This window comes from Mirounga angustirostris, unplaced genomic scaffold (assembly GCF_029215605.1).
Source record: "Mirounga angustirostris isolate CCGP_5_RB_7025 unplaced genomic scaffold, mMirAng1.0.hap1 SCAF_10, whole genome shotgun sequence".
Classification (NCBI taxonomy): Eukaryota; Metazoa; Chordata; class Mammalia; order Carnivora; family Phocidae; genus Mirounga; species Mirounga angustirostris.
In genome coordinates this window covers 80323035-80346129 of record NW_026991718.1, presented here as the reverse complement: position 1 = coordinate 80346129, position 23095 = coordinate 80323035, and the positions used below count along the sequence as shown (strand labels likewise).

The window sequence follows — 23095 nt, the reverse complement described above, 5'->3', positions numbered from 1 at the left end:
TGAATGAATGAGTGAATTAATCACTAGAAGTCAAAAGGTCCTCATATTTTACTTGTTGGAGAACTTTTCCTATTGTCTTTATGGATTAGCTCTTACTTTATGTACAATTCCGACATACACTGTTGGATTATATATATTATATATACCACTAACTCTCTGGTCTAGAGCATGCTGGGGTGGGGGGGGGAGAGAAATAAGGTCCAAATAGTGAATAAGTTATGTGTAATGAAGTTCATGAAGCACTCCTGGCCACATACCTCCCCGAGACCAGAGCACCAGGTGCCTCTTAATCTCCCTGCAGTTCTCACACCATATCATAATTACCTGTTGTATTAGCTCCCCAGTGTCCCAACAATACTGCCAGCAATCCACCTCAACACTCAACACTGAAATGCGTAAAACAATCACCAAGGCGATCACGCCAATGGTGTAAAACGATTCTGGCTCACAAGTCTGTGGATCTGACCTAGATCAGGCCGGGTTAGGCTTGGCTCCAGGCTTTGGGTGGGCTCTAAGTCAGCTCCATGTGTCTCTCATCCTCCCTGAACCTTTGACTGTCTGGGAGATGATCCTCTCCTGCAATGGCAAAAACACAAGCAATGTGGGCAAGAGCACTCAAGGCCTTGCCCAGAACTAGCTCACTCCCGTCTGCCCCACATTCCATTGGCCAAAGAAAGTCACGTGGCCAGAGCTGCCATCAGTGGGGCAGGGAAATTACCCCCACCTCTAGTGGGAGGAGTTCCAAGTTACACCGGGAGGGGAAACACGTGGGAGCAACCAGGACGCCTAGCATGACTGTTTCTTGTCTGGCTCCCCGTGGCTGGGGACAGCCTTGAGAAGAGAGGCCTGGTCTTTGTAGCCCTCAAGGCCTACAAGATACCCAGTCCCAGAAAATACCAGGGAATATTTATGATCAGAACCCTAGCAGGGAATTGGAAGTGATGAGTGAGTCCAGGAAAAAAAAGATTCCCTCCCACCACCCCTCCCCCATTTCCTTAAAGTTTAACTTGTTCCCTGTTCCTGGAACAGATACCACTCTGAATGTCTCACAGTAAACCCAGATGGCCGTTAAGTGGCCAGGGCCGGGTTGGCAAACTGAGGAAGTAACCCTTGCATGCTAGAAGCCCTCGCTCATCAGAAGGCATGAGCTCAGAGTTGCAGTCTGAACTCCCCCTCTGGTGATGTGGAGCCTGAGCGGGTAGTGAATGACCTGAGATTTTCCCCTTAGCTGGGTGTCTGCCCCAGGGCTGTTTCCCCTAAACTCTTCCTGCTTCTGCATGGTCCTATCCTTCACATGTTTCTGAAACACAAATATATCCTGTAACTTTAACCACTAACCCCAGCCTCAGGTTAACCAGGCCACTTGATTAGCATAAACATCACATCGACATTGACTAAGTTGCTTTGTCCTCTGCACCCACATTAGCTTCTCACGTCCCCAACTGTACTGGTCCCAGCCAGACTCACTGGTTCTCTAGGAAGTATGTGAAAGAAGTTGGAATCAAATACACATGGATAACCAACACCACGTATCCCAATAAGTGAATGAAGTCAAAGATGGGGACACAGGCACATATGTAACAGTGACAGCTACTGAGCTGAATACTGAGCATCGGTTCTCTCATTTTGTGTTGTGTTGTGAATATCATGCCAATCTGACAGATCATATAATAGAAGAGATTAAGGAGGTTATATAGCTTGACTAATATCTTACAGCTTGTAAGCAGGAATTGAAGTTTAAACCCAGGACTACTGATTCCAAAGCCCTTACTCTTCAAAAATATAGTTTCTCTGACAGATGCTGCTAGTTTCCTCCTCTAATATCCACCTTGGATATGAGAGGACGGATTATAGAACCCATTATAGAAGCCCTGACTCAACGCAGCACATCACTAGCCCACACAAAGACTACATTTCCCATCCCCCTCTGCAACTAGAAGTGGCCACGTGACAGAATTGAGGCCAATAAAACGTAGGTGGAAAAATAGGCTCCTCCTGGGAAGTTGACTTCAAAGTCTCCACCGGTCTTCCTTTCTGCTGGCTCAGTATGGATGTGGTGGGTGGATTGCAGTCACCACGTTGGGCCACAGGCACAGACCACTTGCTGACAGTGCTGGGGCGACAAGACAGGAGCATGAGTCCTCGGTGGCTTGGCTTTGTGGAACTGCTCTCCCACCCTAGACTATCTTTTTTTTTTACATGTTTAGGCTTCCTGCCATACACCGCCAAACCTAATCCCAATATGCAAACTTTCCAAAGTTTATGAAAAGGACCCCAGGGAAGGTGCCCTGCCAGGTAGGGCTGTCACCAGTCCGCTTTCTGATACTCAACAGTTTCAAGCAGTTCTGAAGATTGACGCTAAGAAGTCATTTCAACGCAAAGGCAGGGGGAGCTGGGCAGCCGCCCCTCGGAGGGGAGCTCCCCGCAAGACAGGTGCAGGCTTTGCCTTGAATTATGTGGTTTGTAACCAAGTTTAAAATTATTTTGACACCAGAAAGTCAGGCTGTGTCCACGCAGGGGTGGTGGTTAGCTGAGGCTTCACAGAGCTACCGAGCAGAAGGGGTCCTAGAGAAATCTAGGCCCCTCACTTTCTTTTCCAGGTGTTGAAAGTGCCTTGGACATTAATGCGCTTCTCAAAATGGCACGTGTGGTCAGGGTGAGAAGTAGAGATGTTTCAACAAGGACCCTGTTCCAGCAGAACAAAATCCTAAAATGTCCTCCTCAAGCAACGGCCATTCCCCAGCCCCTCTTGGCCCTCCTCCAACCCCCCCACCTCGGGAACCCCTGCAGCCAAGGGAATTGTGTTGGTTTCCCTCTGAGGACTTTGGCAAAACAGCTGCTTCACTGTGACCTCTTCAGGAAGTGGCTTCAGGCAATTAAACCACAAACACGGATCACTTTCAATCATCAAAACCCCAGGAAAAAGTTGGAACCAAGATTGCCACAGTGTGGGAAGCAGTAAGTCTTTGGCAGGCCCGAAGGAAAGAGAATTTGTTCTGCCGAGGCTTGCAGCAAAACTTGCCTCTCCTGCCCTACTTTCTTTTGATGTATCTTTAAATTACAGACAATTTGAATTTCTGCTTGAATCTTAGTTGACCTTCTTACTGGAAGAAAAAAATTTTAAAGGCAGCCGGTTCCAAGAATTTGAGTGACTTTTTTTTTTTTTTTTTTGTGGTCACACAACCATGTTTTACTACACCCAGTGTTTGAAAACCAACGAATGAGACGAAAAGCAGGTCCAGGCATAAGGAAAGGACCAACAATGTGTGAAGAGTTCGAGAAGGAGAAAGAACACAGTAAGGTGGAAAGAGCTTTTAGCACCACACTGAGCCCAGCTCTCCGGGCTCAGCCTCCTGATCACAGATGGGACACAGAGCCTAAGAGTATCTAGCTGTTTGCTTCACCTTGAGAATGGTAAAATACCAGTATGTATTTCACCTCGATTCACCAGTTATTAACATTTTGCTTTATTCCCTTTCTCTGTCTCTCCCTCTCTGTCCTCTCTCTCTCTCTCTCTCTCTATATATATATATATCTACACACACACTCACATACATATATGTATATATATACACATACATATTTTTCCCCTGAACACAGGGAAGTTGCAGACATCCTCACACTTCACCCCTAAAGACTTTAGAACGCATGGAGGAACACATTTTTAGCAGACTGAAAACAAATTAGTAAGTAAATGATAGAATGATAGTTCCAGAGATAAATCTTCAGGCATTTAAAGTGACTCAACATCTTACTCTACAGTCTACTTTAATATATCTCTTAATTCACTGAGATTAAACTTTATTTCCATTTTCACCTTGTTACCGGATGTTTGTAGGCAACTGTCCATCTCTGAGTCAGGAGGTACAGTCATCCACGAAAGCAAAACAAAGGTGACAGATCTTGAATATTAATGGAGTCAAATAGTTATCAGGCCTGACGCATACCATTTGTCAACTCCAGTTTGTAAAATAAATCCCTAAAAACCGACACATGTTGTGGCAGGCGTGTGTTATAAAACCTTTTGACACCCATGGGAAAATAAATATTTGCATCAAAGTGAAGCTCGGAAATTTTTTAAAATTCAAAGCAGAAGCAAAATAAGAAGTATTGGGAACTCAGGTTCTGGAAAGCACAGGACATGAAGAGTTTGGGGAATAAGGAAATATAAATAAATATAAATAAATAAATAATAAGGTCCTATATTTCTCTGCCTCTAGTTTCAGAGGCAGAGAAATATAGGACCAGGGTTGAGGCAGCTTTTTTTGAAAATACACTGGCTCAAAGCAGAACCCTTGACGGATTGTCCACAGATTATTTTTGGTTCTACAGAAAAGAGAGAAACTAGTTTCCCACCACACACACCCCCTCCCTCAGAACTGAGGGAATTCAGTGCGGCATAATGGGACTGTTTCTGGTCTGCATGGCCGTGTCAGAATGAGAGCACCTCGGTGTCCTTGACCCTGGTGGGGCCTGGGGAGACAGGATTGTTTCCTGGGAGCCATGGCACAGGAAGACCCATCTTTGGGCCACAATGGGCTGAATCTCAAAGGGAAAACTTAGAGAAGTTAACTAAGACCTGGCTCCACTAAGCGCTACAGGCTCTTTTTATATTTTACTTTCTGCCAACAAGTATCCCTTCTCTCTAAAAGTACCCTTTCCCTGTCAAACCTATTGGACTTGGCCAATTTCTGCCCCAAGAAACATTGACTAAGAGATTCGGTAAATCAATCCAACTCATCTCCCCACTCATTTGAATCCTCTGGTCACACTTTGCATTCCCAGTAAGGCTGAATCATTCAGAGCCCCCAGCAGACTGGACCATCAACCAAAGACACTTCCTTCACCTTCTTCCTGCATCAGGCCCTCTCACAGGCTAGCCCCTGACAAGACCACTCCACTAGCTCAGAATAATTGCCATCCTCCTGCAAAATGACTGATGTGGAGCTCCATCCACGAGGCCCTTGACACCCACAGTTCCTACTTCAAGTCCACCAGGCTTCAAGTCCTCCCAGCCTGATATTTGTGTAAGAGGAATTTTCTACTCTGAGCAATTCCAGAGAGCACCACTCATGAGCCTCGTAGACTACATCATCTCCATTATAAACATGAAGCAATGGAAATAGACTCAGATACATAACTCAGATACATAACAGATAAGTAACTTACCCGAGGCCACAGAGCTAATGCAATGATAAAGTGGAATGCAAACCTGAGTCAACACAATCTTCAGCCTTAGTACTCCTTCTCTGCCCTGTAGAAGCACCAGAACCCAAAGCTAGAGGGGGCTTGAGAAGCCATTAAGCTTAGCAGCTCACCCTAGCAGTCTTCCCAAAGCAGGCATCCTCCATAGGTGGCCAAGTTTACCCCTCAATTGGATGAACACTTCCAGTCTTGGGAAGTGCACATGATCAGAAACTTCTGTCAATTCAGAACGCAAATTTGCCTTCACCTAAACTCCACTCTTCGGTCAGATTCTACCCCACGAGGCAGCTCAGAAGTCTAGCTGCATCTCACAGCAGTCCTAAGAGTTAGGGCGTCTCTACAGGACAGCACTGTAGAAAGCACATGAGAGACCTGAGAGTCTGGTATAGCAAATGTGAGTCCTGCCTCCCTTGTGGGCCAGCTGGACGGTTCGGTGCCAGGGGTAGATCATACTGCCTCTGAGAGACTCGGTCTGCCCATCTGTAAAATGGCTGCAGCCTGGCATGTAGCACAGGAGGGTCGGATGGCGTGTGATACGTACAGAGGTCGGCACAGCACTGGCAAAGAGAAAGCACTCGACAAGGGGTAGCATTTTACAGAAGCGGACCCCAAAGTTCAGGAGGTGAGTAACGTTCTCAGGAGCACGCAACTGACAGAACTGAGGGAGAAGTCAGAGCTCCCCTGTCTGCATTCTTACCAAGTCCTGCTGAAGGTCCATCCCATGGCCTGAGAACTTTGGGTACCATAGTCAATAACTTACCTAACACCAGCTACTACTTAGAAAGGTGTTCAGCTTTACCTAGTGGTATCAATAAGCCTGATGCCTAAATCCATGTCATAGAAGTGTGTTTAACACGGAAACACACAATCATAAGTACATGCACACATGTGGTCAACGCCTGCCATGGCATTCTGATGCCTTCATCCAGACAGACATGTTAGTGGTAGAGCACTTAAGCACCCAGAGCAGGAGATTGAAGATTCCTGGAAGCTGGATTCACTCTACCATTATTAACTAGCTATGTGAGCTTAGGCAGGCCACTAGCAATTTACCCAATCCGGGTCACAGTTTCTTCATCTCTAAAATAAATACAAGGGCTGAGCTGCTGAGAGCTCCCAGGTCTCTCCCAGCAGCTAGAAGTCCTGAAGATTCCAAATCAGTCTGGATTTGCACTCAGGCTTCAGCCTGGGGCACAGCTTCCATTTCTAAAGCACCAAGTCAGGGGCCTCAATCAGATAACCGCCAAATCTCATCAACTCACTTGTATAAGTCTCAAAGCCAGCAAATAGCAGAGCCAGGACTCAAGATTTCTGAGTTCTCCTGGGGATGGGGGTCCTAGCTCCGTTAGGCTACGCTCTGGTTCACGTTAGTCAGGAACCAGACACTCTGTGCTGTTATGGGACAGGACGCACACCCTCTAAGCTGAAGGTGGCTTTCACCCTCCTATGATCTGAGTGTATGTAGTAAACACCTCAGATATTTGAATTATCAGTCATCCAGAAAACTTGTCCGCCTGAAATATAACTCAGACAGAGGAAACAAGGACAGAAAACCTGAACAGCTAAAAGAGAGCCAATAAGATCCTGGCACAAAGGCACGGATATTTTACTCACAGAAGCAGCTTGGCAGCTCTCTTGCAGCACCTCTTGCTCTGTGTCTACGAGTGTTATCGCTTCTCAGAGTGGCGATTATCCTTTCTAAGGATGGCCACCACAGGATCTCCCATCTTACGTGGTCGTCTGCGATGTGACTGGGCCACTCTGCCATCAAAATGTGGAGTCCAACTCACCTCCCTTGAATGTGGGCCAGCCTGTGACTGGTATCTAACCAACAGAATGATGCTGGGTGAACGCTTCCATCTGGCATCCGTGGGATGCTTGCTCTGGGGAAAGCCAGCCACCATGTAAGCTGTCCAACTACCCTGAGACCACCTCGTAGGGGAGGCCACATGTAGAGGGTCTGAGTCATGGTTCCAGCTATGTCTGGCCTCACAGGAATCCCCTCAAAGGCACCAGCCATGTGAGTAAAGCCATCTTAGACTCCCCAGAAGGGTCTATTCACTAGCCGAGTTTCACTGCTTGAACTCAATGAAACCACGTGGAACGAAGAATCACCTGGCTGTGCCTCTCTCAAATTCATGACCTATAGAACGTATGAGTTATAATAAAATGTTTGTTGTAAGCTGCTAAATTCTGGGGCACTTTGTTATGCAGCAGGACAAGACCAGAACGCTTAATCAAACGCAGATTAGAGGTAGCAAATTAGAAAGAGGGAGTGGGCTGGCGGAAGAGAGCACCCAGGGAAGAGAGAGGCAGCTGATGGCCCAATAACGCAGGAGACAGAAACACATTAAGACAGATGCGATGTGGGGCGGGGGGAGAAAAGAAAAACATTAAGACAGTGCAAAAACCAAAAAGCACAGCAATCAGGAGCCATTAAGAGCAGACACCAGTGGTCCCCTCCACCTCCCCGCGCCTGACTGAGGGTATGAGGGTGTCACAGCACGAAACGGTTGATGTTCGTGAGGATTTCCCTGAATCACGAAAAACAGTTAAATTTTGTTCAGAATCCTCTTTCTCTAAGTTGGAGCAGTGCATAACGTATGTGATGAGGATAATAGTTTAATTACCTTCCAATGTATTTCTCTTACTATCTCCAATTCTTCTGCCCCTATGGGCCAAAGAAAAGGGAAGAGCAAAGCCCTCCTCAGAAAGGAGAGAAGGAAGTGCATGTGACATATTCCTCCCTGGTAGGAAGGGGAAGTAGAAGAAAAGGCTTTGGGGGACTCCAGGGTAAAAGGAAGGAAACCACAAGAGGAAGTAGGCATATTGGCCGGCTCCCGACTCTGAGTTCAAAACCCGAATGCAAAGAGACAGAAGGCCTGCTAGCCTCAGTTTCTCACTGATGGGGAAGAAATCCGGATATTTCTCTGTGCTTCCTGTAGGGAAGGGGAGGTAAACTGAGATCTGGGCTAATTTGGGGCTGCCGTGATGAAGGACAAGGTGACCTGGAGCTGGATATTCAATCCATAAGGAGCAGTGTGGCCAAATACGGAAACATGTCTCCACCAGTTGGTAAGTATCACTTACTTAAGCCCTAAGCTCTCTGCCCTCTGCTACCATGCCTTTCTTGGGGCTCCTCGGAGATCCTCATGGTCTAGCAACAGATACCGTAGCATCTGTTCTGATTGGTTGGTGCTCGTCCCCTGCTGGTTGTCAAATATTTTGAGTATCACCTGCATAAGTAGTCAATCAAAGCCAGGGGAGAAACATGGCCATGGCCGTGGCCAAGACACAGAGAGCCTGTGGAGCCAGGGAGGGGCACAGTGGGCCCAAGTTGGCCATTGTGGTGGCTCTGACCCAGCTGCAAGATCAGACCGAGGGTTTTCCCAGATGCAGACCTCAGCAGTAGATTCAGCAGGACACCCCATGACCAGCCAGGTTCAGGGACATCTCCTTGGAAACCAGTGAAGGCCCCAGGCCATCAGGTGTGGACTGCCACCTTCCCCATCATGCCCTGGGGACATGGCTTCCCTACTCTCAGACTCCTTCCTAGCTAGAAGAAAGCAATAGGTGAGAAACTCTGAAAGCCTGAGCATTTACCCCCAAAGAGACTGAATAAATCTAAGAGAGGCAGATGTGAGCCAGCAAGATGGAGATGACATGGTACTAGTAGGTTTAATTCCCCTTTCCTAATGAAAAGGGACCTCGAACACCAAATGAGATTCTTGTCAGAAAAGTTATGAAAGGTATATTTTTTGGCATCAGTTTGCAGTGAGTATAAATTTTCACCATGCTACGTATATTTTAGAAATATTTCTTTCCAGGGACGCCTGGGTGGCTTAGTCGGTTAAGCGTCTGCCTTCAGCTCAGGTCATGATCTCAGGATCCTGGGATCAATTCCCACATCCAGCTCCCTGCTCAGCGGGGAATCCGCTTCTACCCCGGCCTGCCCCTCCCCCTGCTTGTGCTCTCTCTCTCTCTCTCTCTCATAAATAAATAGAATATTAAAAAAAAAAAAAAAGAAATATTGCCTTTCAAAATTAAGTTGTCAAAAAAAGGGGGGATCTTCTCTTTATGCATTGAAAGATCATCTTCCATCTCTAGAAAATGTGCCCACCCAGAATGGCTTATCCTCTGAGGGTCACAAAAGGTGGCAGCTTACCCCAGCCCTGTGTTCAGCATGTCCATATGAGCAGATAAAAGTCAAGCAAAAACAAACAATTGAAAACCCAAGCAATTTTTATCTCTACTGTGTGGGGAAATCCCTTGCCACAAGAAAGCTCACTATTTAGCTTGAAGACAGCCCAGACTGACTGGGCTTTCCACAGACCCAAAAAGTCCCCAGAAGCCCTTGGCCCTCCTCTGTGGAGGGAGTGGCTGGGAGTGAGCGTTCCATTCACACACAGAGCCCCTCTGGCTACTCTCAGTGTTTCGACACCCGACCACCTTGCCCCAGTGCCAAGAAGAGATCTGTGAAGCTGAACAGTCTGAGATCCTGCCTCCTCCCCTCCCATTCCCACCTAACTGAGCAACATGCCATGGTAGACAGACTCACGCCAACCAATATCTGGTACTTTTCTACTTTGGGGTACACATAAGATGCCACGTCTCTGTACCTTAAAGTGAGGCATAGCCACATGACTGGTTATAGCCATGAAAAGTAAACGCGAGGGACAAGGGTCACTTCCAAGCCTATACATTTCATTTCTGGTGCCCTACCCTCCAATACCCTTTTCTCTGAGCCCTTGTTTATTGATGGTGGCCACATAGGATTATCAGGTCGTCCCGATAGGAGGCTGAGGTCTATTTCCATCTACGGATCCACTCCGTTGTGTCTCCATGTCTGTTTCTCCTTCTGTTAAGTAGGAGAAACACCTATTTCCAACCCTGGCACCCATGTCAAAACAATCCAACAGATGGTATCCATGAGTTCTCTTTTGAAAATGTCCTCAAGTGGCTATGACGTGCTGTCGTGGTCTGACACAGCTGACCAATGACACTGATACAGCATGAGCCAGAGAAACTTGTGTCGTATTAAGCTACTGAGATGTTTTAGGTTGTCTATACCTTGGACTGATAGGTACAGCAATCAAAGAGAAGAATTAGGACATCGTATTCGTTTTCTATTGCTGTGTAGAAATCCCACAAACTCGGTGACTTAAAATAACACCCATTCATTAGTCATTCTGTCGCGGGTCGGATGTCTGGTCTCAATTTGGATGAAGTCTCTGCTGAGTGTGTAACAGATTATCAAAGCCCAAGGTTCTGTTCCATGTGTCTATTGGTAGAAGTCAGTTCCTTGTGATTGTATTAACTGGGGTCCCCACTTTCTTGCTGGCTGTCAGCCAAGGCCACTCTCAGCACCTGGAGGCTGCCCACTGTTTCCTGCCCTGTGGCCATTTCCACAACAAGACTGTTTTTTTTCAAGGCCACTAGAGCAGCATCAGATGTTGCTTCGTGTCTCTCTGACCTCTAGACCTTTTTTTTTAAAGGGCTACCTGGTTGTGTCAGGCACACTCAGGAAAATTCCTTTTGATTAACTTCAAGTCAACTTGTCAGGGTCCTAAATTATACCTGCAATTGTGGTATAAGGCGAATCTAATCATGAGGGCGATATCCCATCACATTCATATAGTGCACCCTCATTCGGGGGAGGGGGAGTTATACAAGGACATGGGTAGTGGGGGTCACTTAGAATTCTGCCTACCACAGACATTTAAAAAAAACCAGTCTGATGAATATTAGCTCTACAAAATCCAGGACCCTTCCAACGCTTTACATTCACTTCTTCCTTGCTCCCAAGTAAGAAAACCTTAGCCCAAATATTCTGAAGCCTTGCAACTCAAAGTGTGGTCCATGGACCAGCAGCATCACTTGTGAAGAAATGCAAAATCTCAGGCTCCACCTCAGACTTAGGCATTGGAATTACGGACATATCCACAAGATTTCTAGGCAGTTGAGAAGCTCTGGTCTTTAGATTGGCTTCTTCTTTTTTTTTTTTTAAAGATTTTATTTATTTATTTATTTGAGAGACAGAGAAACAGCATGAGAGGGGAGAGGGTCAGAGGGAGAAGCAGGCTCCCCGCTGAGCCGGGAGCCCGACGCAGGACTCAATCCCAGGACTCCGGGATCATGACCTGAGCCGAAGGCAGTCGCTTAACCAACTGAGCCACCCAGGCACCCTAGATCGGCTTATTCTTAAATAGAGTAGGCAGATGCCTACATGGAGTGAGAGCAGAGATTATATTAAATCCCTGTGCCCTGATCACTGCAGCCCTTCAGTGTGGTTTCTGAAATTTTGCTGTCAGAATTGTATAATCTGATGATGGTGATATTGAAGATGGTGATGTTAGCTAACATTTACTGAACATCAATAAATGCCAGGCAGTAGGCAAAAGTTTCCTTTAATTTCCCCAACATTGAGTGAACTATGTATTATTATTTTCATTTCAGAGATGAAGACATTGGGGCTTACAGGAGTTAAGTAACTCCTCTAAGGAAATACAAATAAAAGTGGGGGGAGGGTCAGGATTTGCCCTTCATCCCTTTCACTCAGAGGGTATGTGATCATATTGTGAGAAGCTGTCAAAACCAGTCCGCAAATCACGAACTGGGACCTGGGCCAGTTCAGCTTGTGAGTATGCATTATTCTGCCAGAATGTTAATGTTAGTCTTCACTGAATGTCTTTCCCAAGAGACAAGTTCATTCCAGCTGGCCACTGGCCTCATCACTCATAGCCTCACAGGTTTGACCTACTGCGTGGTCCCCGAGTACACTCAAGTTTGAAATCCCCACTGAAGTCCACGTATTCTTAAATTTCCCCTTGACGTTTCATGAAAACTTTGGGTGGTATGAACACTTTCCAGAGATCCTTAACAATAGCAAAGAACCTCTGCTCCCTACCCTATCCCTGTCATCTGATGAGTGAAACCAACATCCAGAAGCTAAGTTACTGGTTTTAAGATAATTCGTTTTAAGTTGGACTCTTTTTTTTTTTAAAGATTTTATTTATTTATTTATTTATTTGACAGAGAGAGAGACAGTGAGAGAGGGAACACAAGCAGGGTGAGTGGGAGAGGGAGAAGCAGGCTTCCCACTGAGCAGGGAGCCCGATTCGGGGCTCGATCCCAGGACCCTGGGATCATGACCTGAGCCGAAGGCAGACGCTTAACGACTGAGCCACCCACGTGCCCCAAGTTGGACTCTTTTGGCCCACAATCAAATGCCATAATCATTCACCTCCTTGTGTTTAGGAAATTATTTATGCTTAATATGAAACAGAGGTTCTTAACCAAAGTATGTTTCAGAAACGTTGCAAGGAGTTTAATACAGATTCTCAGACTTCTCTTCTGTTCACGCTACTGGTGACTAAAATGCCCATTTATCTGAAATTCATCAGATAAATTACAGGTTCAGAACACAGGGTTTGAAGGAAGAAAGAAGGAGTCCCTGAAGAGTTAATAAAAGGTGGGACAGTAAGGAGTGTAAGAGATGGAATAGTGCAGTGGATCTCAGCCTTGGGGTTATACATCAGAACTGCCTGGAAGGCTTTAAACACTACTAAAGCCCAGGTCCCAGCCCCCAACATTAATGATGTAATTGGTTCCAGGTACAGGGATTTTTAAGAGCTCCCCAGGTGATGGTAACATTCAGCCAGGGCTGAGAACCACTGGAGCAGGGACTCTGAGATGCTAGAGGATCAACAACTCCATCACTGTTTCTCTTGTGGCCTCGCTGGATTTGGCCCATCAGCCAGGCACAGAAGCTTCCATATTCCCTTCATCTTTTTGCTGCCCTTTGCCGCCTTCTTCCCTCCTATGTTAAGCACTGTTCCTTCATAAGTGGAGAACAAAACTGGTAGGAGTCTGAGGTCAAGTTCCAGACACTGAGATACTTATTATTCCCACTGTGCCTGTTTGCCCATCTGTTAAATAGAATTCTCCTATTTAAGACCTCCAGCCTCTAGCCCTCATGTCACACCCGGCAGGTCCCTGTGAGTTCTGTTTTGAAAATGCCCTCAAAACGTTCTTGTCCTGAAACAACTCCCTGGTCAGTTTGCCACTGGATGTAAAACCTCTTGTTATCGCCTAAGGAAGTGGTTCTCAAAGTGTGGTCCCCAGACCAGCAGCGTCAGCATCACCTGGGACCTTCTACCTCGGACATCCTGCACACAAGTACTGAATCAAAATCTGAGTGGATCCAGCAGTCTGCTTACTAAGCCTCAGGGGTGCTAATGCACCCTCAAGGTTGAAAAGCACTGGCCAAAGCCACTGTCATGACCATGTGCCCCTGTCCAGACAGCTGGTAATGGTAACAGAAAAAGACAACTCGAACACATACAACTCGAGCTTTGTCAGTTGCGTTTGCACGTGACACTGATTCTGTTAGCCTGGGGGAAGGGAGGGGAGACGGGGTCTGAGGGTCTTGATCACACAGGGGTTTGTTGTGTAACAGCTGGGATGTGAAGTCCGGCGGGAGTCAGAAGGTTGAGGGGACACCTGCTGGTAGGGCCTGGGAGGTGCTCCCAGGCAGCTGGGAACAAATGGGGCAGAGACTGTCCTCCCAGCTCCTCTGACCTTATCCAAGCTTCCTGCTGGCCTTTTAGGGTAACCAAAGAGGCTAAAACACTGGAAATGCAATGGAACCAGACAAAACTAATGAGATATGAGAGAAGGTGCTCTTTCTGTTTTGCATGTGGGGATATCGCCCTGAGCCTGTAGGAAGGGGCCCACTGCCCTCTTGGGATGGCAGAGATCAGAGAGACGGGCCAGGGCAAGAGTGAGCTTGGTGGGGTGGGGTGAACTGCAGAGACGGAAGCTGGCAGCATCCCACTGCAGGCCCCCACACAGCTAGGAGGGCCTTGCAAGATCAAGTCACTCAACTGCCTATTTACAGAAGAGGAAACCCAGACAGAGAGGAGGCTTGACCTGGATCACAGCACATCAGTGGCAGAGCTGGGGGCCACGAGGTAGGGGGCTCCTGAGGGAGCTGGGATTCCACGAGGAGCAAAGGACTTCCAAGGAGGGATTCGAGAGAGAGTGCCAAAGAGTGAGAGCCAACGTTTCGGCTGCACCCACGGTGCGCCAAGCTACTCCAAGTGCCTTACATGATTCATACTCATTTACTTTTCCCACCACCTTATGAGCCTCCCCACTGAGTTCACTATTTTACAGATGGGGACACTGAGACGTTAAGAATAAATTGTGCAATTTATTTAATTATAATTGAGGATAAAAAGCAACTTTATTTAAAAAAACTGTACCCAGTGTTATTATTTCACAAGAACAAAGCAAGGGATGAAGGTAAGCTTAATGCTTCCTGGCTTTCGATTACTGGCAAGCTGCTGGCCACTGGGTAGATGATCTCTATTCAGATGGTACCCCTTATTCACTAGAGTATAGAATTTTTTAAGGACAGTTATGATATGGACACACATGTGACATCATACAGCTAGGAAGAGACAAAGTCAGAACTTGAACACAGACCTTTTAGTCCCACGGCTCACACTTTCGCACCATGATCCGCTTGCTACTCCTCCAAGACAACCCAGAACACTGGCGCTCAGCCAGGTCTGAAAGCTCGAGTGTGAGAAAAGTTACACCTACTTTTAAAAAGAAAATATGCCATACCAGAAAACCCCCTGACCTTCCAAAGAAGAAAACCTCTAAATTCAGGGTAAGCCTCATAGGCACAGCTTCTCCCAAGGTGACCTGTCTGCAGCTATGAATCTCCTTTAACTGGATCCCACAGCATTTTTGCCTGTCACTTCGAATCATAGAAGATCCTCAGAAATCCTCTGATCTAGCCCGTTTTTGACAGAAACACTGAAGCCCAAGAAGGTCAGGGTCACCTTCCGAAAAACAAAGGTTGAAGAGATGAGGAATGCCACCCAGCGAAGGCACCCAAGGTCCAGAGACAACAGGAAAGCCACCTGAAGCTCCATCCTGAAATGGAATCCAAGGGTCCTAACCCCCAGATTTCTCTCCCTCTCTCTCTCTCCCCCTCATTCTGTAATTCCCTCTCTCTCATTCCCTCTCTCTCATTCCCTCTCTCTCTCATTCCCTCTCTCTCCCATTCTCTCTCTCTCTCTCAAAAGCTTCTTACCTGCAGCCCTGCATTCTTCGACCTTGTTGCTTCTCGCCTGGGGAAGGCTGCCAGGCCCGACTTTTACCTTCAGTGGAAACTCGGCAATCCAGGCCGAGATTTATATCCCCGTCCTCCAGGGATTTCCTAATAGGGCTTGTGTCACTCTCTCTGACTGAGTGGCTGCGGACACACCTTTTCCCTCCTCATAGGGGAGCACCCTCCGGGGGACGGCACTGGGTGCATGATCACTCAGATGGGGAAGTGGCCAAGGAAACTGTGCGTAAGTTTCCCTATTTTTTCTGTGACTCGCTAAAACTTACATACTTCAGCTGAGAGGTGGTTTTAAAGTGATGTCTATTTCGCTGGCCCTGGCCCCGTCAAAGAGGAAAGGAGGTCTTGGGGTCTTTAGCCAGTGGGACAGTTGATGTTCGCCCCCACGGAACATCCCTTCGGGGATAGGAGGGAAGTTAAGCTTTGTGTCCCCCGGTTTCCAGTCTTATATGATGTTTAATTGTTAAGTGAAGGACTCTCCAAGTCTTTATTACCACCTGTGGGATTTGCCGAACTGAAGAGTTTGTCCTCTGGAAATGGAACTTCGGTCCTAGGTCATGTCGGTACAGAACAAATGTCTCCTCACTCCCCCTGGGAGGCCCAGAGGTTATGTTGATGTCTCCTCTGTCCCCCTCAGCAGTCACCAGGTGGCCAGGCGTTAGAGAGGAGGGAGCCAAGGGGGTGAGCCTGACCCGAGGCTGCTGCAGGAGCTTGCCCAGAGCCCACTGGGACCCCATGCAAGTCCTCAGATGCACAGAACCAACGGCAGCCCTCCCCCTACTGGATTCACTGCCCTTGCTGTCCGCCCAGACAGGCTTGACTGGACCCCTAGGTCCAGTGCCCTCCTTGATATGAACAGGGAGCCACATGGGAGAGGATAAGAACTTGACCAGGAACAGGGCATGTGACTGTGACGTGAACCCTCCGGGTCCCCGTGTCCTCTTGTTGGGCCATTGCATAGTGTGGGCAGAGGTGTATATAGATCCCCCTGTTGGTGGATGGAAAAGAACACTCATCCAAATGTCCTTTAAAATCCATGTTGCTAACCTTAATGACACTTGCCGTCTAATTGACTCAGATACTGGGGTTCTTACAGGTGAAAAGGGAGAGAAATGTTTAGAGACAAGTCTTAGGATTTTCATATCCAAAACAAATGGCTCGAAGTTGAAAGAGCCCATGGGCCCTAGCTTTATCCTTTTGCTAACAAGGAAGAGAACTCCCAGGGAATCATAGCTCAGATCGGGTAAAAAAAATCTGAGAAAAATACAATGTTGGACCTAGATGGAAACTTAGAGGTGGGCACAAATTGAGGTCCAAGTACTTAGGGGGACCACAAGTGAGGAAGCTGTATTGACTTACGTAACTTCATGGTGGAAGCTGTAATACCCCCAAAGTGGAGTTTGTTGGCCAAAGGGTAAATGTTACACTGTATCCATGTTTATTCTTTCTCCAAGGACCAGTTGAAGGGGGAATATCTGGTTTTGTTCCAAAATTTTGACATGGTTCGATTGAAGTTCGAGCTATAAATTTTGGGTCAAGCCAAGTAATGTCAAGGGTGTAAATTCACCCCCAAATACCTCATCATCCCGAGATGAGGGTTATGCAAATAATTGAGTCCTGTCCTCGCTCTCTCTGTGGTCAACCAAACACACCAGACCTAGATAACCTTCCCTTGGCTGGGATGTGTTCGCTAGACAGCACAAGGAAGCCCACAGCTTAATATAGCCAAAGAGAGGAAGTGAAACCATGCGGTCTGCTGTTGGCCATATTGAAGTATAACTGCTGATCTTGTGATCCATAAAGAGGAATTTACAGAACCTCACGTCTTCAATGGGAAAATGTGATCATGAAGACACAAGAATTGCTTGAATAGCCCTTTCAAGAACTAATGCCTCAGACCCCAACCGTCACCAAAAGTCCTCATGGAACAATGGCTGCCCTCCCCGCATTCCTCCATGTCCCCCCCCCCCCCCATCTCCACTGTCTCCACTGTCCTCTCCTCACTATCACCAGAGTGTTTGGTTCAATTTCTCCACCAACTGAAGGGAAATGGACAAGGCACAGAATGTTCTGAAGTATCTCGAAATCCTCTGAGGTTTGAGGTGAAAGTAACCCAGGATGTTTATTGCAAGGATTGAAGCAATGAGTCTTCATTTTTTGAACCCAGGCCTTTCCCAAGTCTATTTTGGGTCAGAAAATAACAGCATCTTCTGAAAACCTCTCTGTGGCAAGGTTCCAACCCCCTTTCCTCCCCTATGATGTGGAGGGTAAGGAACCGTGAGAAGGGAGCTTGGAGGAGCAAAGAGCCTGTGTTGACCACTACATCATGGTTTATAACAGACTGTTTGTCTCTGGTTTGCTGGGACAGCCTCTGTCAAATTATCCAGCTAAATTCACTCATTCCTATCAGGTGAGAGTCCTTCATGTGGATTCAAGAAAATATGGTTATCAAACCCATAGGATCAATTTATCAATCAGACCCCATAAAATTAAAATCCCAAGGCCTGTTCTGGTCAGCTGGCCAATAAGAGAAAAAAACTCTCATGTCTTATTCATAGAGGCAGGGGAAACATCAACCCGTCCCCATACATAATTAACAAATTCACAAACTACACATGAAAATATTGACTGCCCATGGGCTTAGGTCTCATCTGTGAGAAGAGAGAGCTGAGGTAAACGAGGTCTGTATCAGTTTCCTGTTGCTTCTGTCACAAATTACCTCAAATAGTGGCTTCATCCAACACCCACTAATTCGCTTACAGTTCTGGAAGAACTGACATGGGTCCAACGTTGGTCTCCGTGGCCTGAAATCAAGATGTTGGCGATGCCGAGCTCCTTCTGAAGGCTCCCAGGGAAAATGGACTTCTAGAGGTTGTCCTCATTTGTTCACTGTGGCCTCCAGCACATCCCCTTTCTCCCTCTGCTCCCATCATCACGTGACCTTCTTCTTCCTTTGAGCTCTTTGCTCCCTCTTATGAGGATGCTGGTGGTTATATTCGGGGCCCACCCAAATAAGCCAGGATAATCTCCCCACCTGAAAATTCTTACCTGTATCACATCTGTAAAACCCCTTGTGCCATAGAAGGTCACATAATCGTAGGCGCCAGGAATTCGGATGGGGGCACAGTCAGGGGACCATTGTTCAGCGGCACATGAGTTCAGAGATTGCTTTCAGTTTTCAAAGTCTGTGCTCTATGATTGCAAACCGAAGCCTAGAAAAGCACTCTACATGACCGTGGATTGGAACACCACCATTTCCTTCACACAAAGGGCTGAGCAGTCCTAGCAAGTGTAGGCAGAGTCTGCATAGAGCTTTTGAGATCTACAGGAGCGGTCGTACTTTGCAGTTCAATTCAGAGAAAATCCAACCTTCGTTTTGGAAAGGCTTTTTCTTGTAAACCGCCCCTTCTGCTTCCTTCTCCCCACCTTGCTTTCCAGAGAGACCCTTGCAAGGGACGAGAATGTGCCCACTCTCCCTGCAACCTGCTCGCAGGGCCCAGAGCATGGGGGGAGGGGAGCCGGACACCAGTCCCATTTCAGGCTAACTCTCTTTTTCAATGATGCCCAGACCCAATCCAGAGCCCTCCAGCCCTCCACTCCCCTGTTCCTGCAGCCACACAGCCAAGCCCTGCCCTGCGGTGAGGTTCCAGAGGCACCAGGCAGGCCCCACCTGCTCTGACTTGAGGCCCAGTGTCTCCCCTGCACTTAATGGATGCCCCTGCTTCCTGCCTTGCCCTTCCACCTTCTGGGCCCAAGACACACCAGTGCCGGGGACGTGGCCTGCCCAGGAGGAAAACCTAGAAGCCCTCCATCCAGAGCACTGACGGGCTCCTCACAGAGAGAGAGCCATTTCTCCGCTCTATGGGAGGGGTGAACAAAAATTTATTTTCTTTAGAACCAGAAAGAGGGACAATTTCCTTATGATATCCAATCTCTATAATAAGCCATGCAATGCTCATCCATGTGCGAGAGTCAGCTCAAGGCCCCCCAGCAAGAGTAGGCAGGACTTGGCCTGCCAGTGGTCCAGGTTGTTTTCTGGTCAGGTCTAGACGGAAAGAGAAGAACCCAAATCGTGATCCCACCGACACGACCAGGCACAACACCGTCCTGACGCACCTGGGGCAGAGAGACGCTGCCCTCCTGGACACCTGGTGTGCTGCTTTTCTGCCCCTTGCCAAAGCAGGGCTCCAGACCGAAGCCTTCAAGGCACGGCCAGCTGCTGGGCTCGCCAGGACGAGAGCTGGTGTGGATTTACCCCCACCGGGCTTAGAAGCAGGGGGCGGTGGAAAAACCATCAGACAGCAACTTTGGGATCCCAACCAGAACCTACCACCAGAGCCCACCCTCAGCGGTCCACCCACCTCTCGGGGGCCACCCAGCACCACCTCCTCATATTTCCTGCCTCCAGGCCTCCCACTGCCCACTGACCCCAGAAGCTTGCTCTTCTCCTCATTGACTCCCTTCACTCCTGTTACAAGACTTACCAAATTGCCTTTACATTCACAAGAAAGGTGGTTTAAAAATGGTCTCTATGCTAGGACTTTTAGGGGTGTGTGTGTGTGTGTGTGTGTGTGTGTGTGTGTGTTGGGTTTGCGGGGTTGGGGTTCTCTTTAGTGAAGCACAACCCTTTATCCTAGCTTCCCCAGGGCCAGGCCAGCCTCCCACAGCCCGGCGTAACCAATAATCACTACTTCTGGTGCCTGGCCCGGCTCCAGCGGGCAAGGAGAGAGACCCTGCAACAAATCTGAAAAACTTCAAAAGAAGCTCTCAGTATATTAAAGCTCAAAGACCCAGGCCCAAACTGAGTAACAGGCATCATCAGTATGTATGAAGTGTTTACATTTTTAAAAAAATAAGTGCTGGAGGACTCACACAAACCTCAAAGGCAATATATGGAACTCACTGGGAGACACAACTTCCACGTCATCCTCCCTGGCCTTAGGTGACTGCAAGTCTTGGGTCACACGGCCTTTCTGGTCACTCACACCCCCGCAGCCCCGAACCGCCTGCTGGAGTATCACCCCAGCTGCCCTAATAGCTGCCAGTTTCTGGGCAGCTCTTGTCATGAATCAGGAGACCTCTCTCTGCCTTCTAATCAGCTCTCAGTAACCTATCGAACATTTTGCTTTGTTCAGCTGACAGCCAAGCCCCACACTTCTGGAAAGCAGTGACGGGGACTGACTCACCCTGCGGGTCTCCAAATGCACCCATGACCTTCTCATCTGTGTATCACGTTATATAACACACAGCCTCACAGTAACCACCCCCCCGCCGGTGACACCCAGCCCTCTGACACTCCTGGCCCCCGGGGCAGGGAGTCACGAGCAGGCTCAGCGCTTGTGCTCGCTCAGCGGGCTTGGGCGGCTGCAACGAGGGCCTCAACTGACGTTCATCACAGGGGAGAATCCACGTTCATCCGAGTCCTGTCACAGGCTGGCGCTCCGGCTTCCCCAGGAAATGACACGCAGAGTGGTCACACGTGGTCCTGCTTCGCCCGGCGCTTCTGAGGCCACTGCCTCTGCCCCGTGGGCCTGTGGCAGTGACGTCACGCGGCTGCAGCTAGCCTGGGGCCACAACCTGCGGCCGAGGGAGACGCCGGACAGGGACGGGGGATGCCGGCCTCACGCCCTAACCTGGCCTACGAGAGGCTGGTGGAGTGAGCGGCTACGGGCAGTTACACGCCGAGGTGACTTTTATGCACTAGACTGTGTTTTTAGAGTCACTTCAACACGAATCCGCAGGGAACCCCATTGCTCTGTCTGCCCAGCTCAGGGCCAACAATTGCCCTGTATTAGCCGTGACTTTTCTTAGCCATGGCTGTACTCTGAGGCTCTGACGCCCAGGCCTTGCTGACCCCTCAAGGGCTCGCCCATTCCTAGAGGTAGCACCGCACTCAGCCGCAAGCACGCCTCCCCGGAACGCCCCGCCCCATCCAGAGCCCGCAGCCCAACCCCCTCTGAGTGTGTCCGCTTCCAGGCGCTTGGTCCCCATGCAGGGCGCTCCAGGTCCCCCTCAGGTCAAACGCCTTTCCAAGCATGCCAATCTCCTTTGGGTCGAAAAGAGTAGATTTTTTTTTTTTAATTGTTTTCTGCGCCCTGTCCGCAAAGGGCAGGCCAGTGCGGCGGGCCGAGCGAGTGCGGCGGCTGGAGGGAGGAAGCACCGGCCCGGCTCGGGCGGGAAGCGGGAAGCTCTGCGTCTGGGAGAATCAGGGGCGGACGGGCCACAGTCCCGGGGCAGCCATTCTCCAAGTGTGGCCCAGGCTGACAGCAGCAGCACGTCCAGGGGGCCTGGCAGAAAACGCACGTTCTGAACCATCACCTCAGACTAGAAATCAGAATCTAGGGGGGCGCCTGGGGGGCTCAGTCAGTTAAGCGTCTGCCTTCGGCTCAGGTCATGATCCCAGAATCCTGGGATCGAGTCCCGCATCGGGCTCCTTCTGCCTTCCTCTCCCCCTGCTTGTGCTCTCTCTCTCTCTCTCTCTCTCTGACAAATAAATAAATAAAACCTTTAAAAAAAAAAAAAAGAAGAAGAACCTAGGGAGAGACGGAACAACAGGTGCCTAACAGCCCCCTAGATGATTCTGATCCTCACAATGTCTTCTCTTTTCTTTCAATTTTTAATTGACATATAGTTGACATACAATATTATATTAGTTTCAGGTGTACAACATAGTGATTCGATATTTACATACTTTATGAAATGCTCACCATGGTAAGTATGGTCACCATCTGTCACCATACAAAGTTATTACAATATCACTGACTGTATTTCCTATGCTGTTCTTTTCATCCCTGTGACTTAGTAATTTTATAACTTTGGGCCTCTTAATCCCCTTCACCTATTTTGTCTATTCCCCACCCTTTCCCCTCTAGCAACCACCAGTTTGTTCTCTGTATTTATGAGTCTGTTTCTGTTTTGTCTGTCTTGTTTTTTATTTTAGATTTCACATATAAATGAAATCATATGGCACTTGTCTTCCTCTGTCTGACTTATCTCACTTAGCATAGTTACCCCTAAGTTCATCCATGATGATGGCAATGACAAGATCTCATTCTCTTTTTATGGCTGAGTGATAGTCCATTGTGTACAGATACCACATCTTTTTTTTAAAGATTTATTTATTTGAGAGAGAGAAAGAGAAAGAGATCGCTTGGTGGGGGGCAGAAGGAGAGGGAGAGAATCTCAAGCAGATTCCCCGATGAGCATGGAGCCCAACGTGGGGCTTGATCCCATGACCCCCAGATCATGACCTGAGCCAAAATCCAGAGTTGGACGCTTCACTGACTGAGCCAAGCAGGCACCCCTATACCACATTTTCTTTATCCATTCATCTCTCGATGGACACTTGGGTTGCTTCCCTACCTTGGCTATCATAATGCTGCAATAAACATAGGGGTGCACATATCTTTTCAAATGAGCGTTTTTGTTTTCTTCGGGTGAATACCTAGAAGTGGAATTACTGGGTCATATGGTATTTCTAACTTTCTGAGGAACCTCCATACTGTTCTCCACAGTGGCTGCACCAGTGTGCATTCCCACCAACAGGGCACGAGGGTTCCCCCTTTCTCCACATCCTCACCAACACTGATTTCTTGTCTTTTTGATACTAGCCATTCTGACAGGTGTGAGGTAATATCTCATTTGGTGTTGATTTGCATTTCCCTGACGATGAGTGATGTTCAGTATCTTTTCATGTGTCTGTTGGCCATCCGGATGTTTGATACCAACATAACTTCAAGACGCGCCACT

At 48.1% G+C, this 23095-nt stretch overlaps 1 protein-coding gene across 12 annotated transcripts in view; it reads right to left on the bottom strand.

Moving 5' to 3' along the window:
- The window catches only part of IL1R2 (interleukin 1 receptor type 2), a 142565-nt gene that overhangs the window by 49759 nt on the left and 69711 nt on the right, over positions 1-23095 (bottom strand). For 8 of the 12 annotated variants that reach the window (XR_010405744.1, XR_010405743.1, XR_010405742.1 and 5 more), the window contains exon 1: positions 15314-17262. The exons of 3 other annotated variants lie outside the window; for them this stretch is intronic. Coding sequence is in view for 2 of the 9 variants with exons in the window: in XM_064572649.1 (XP_064428719.1) it covers positions 15314-15327 (14 nt within the window). In the remaining 7 variants the exon portion in view is untranslated. Of the gene's footprint in view, positions 1-466; positions 2717-15313; positions 17263-23095 lie in introns of those variants that run through there. One more of the 12 variants, XM_064572653.1, reaches the window with a different exon arrangement.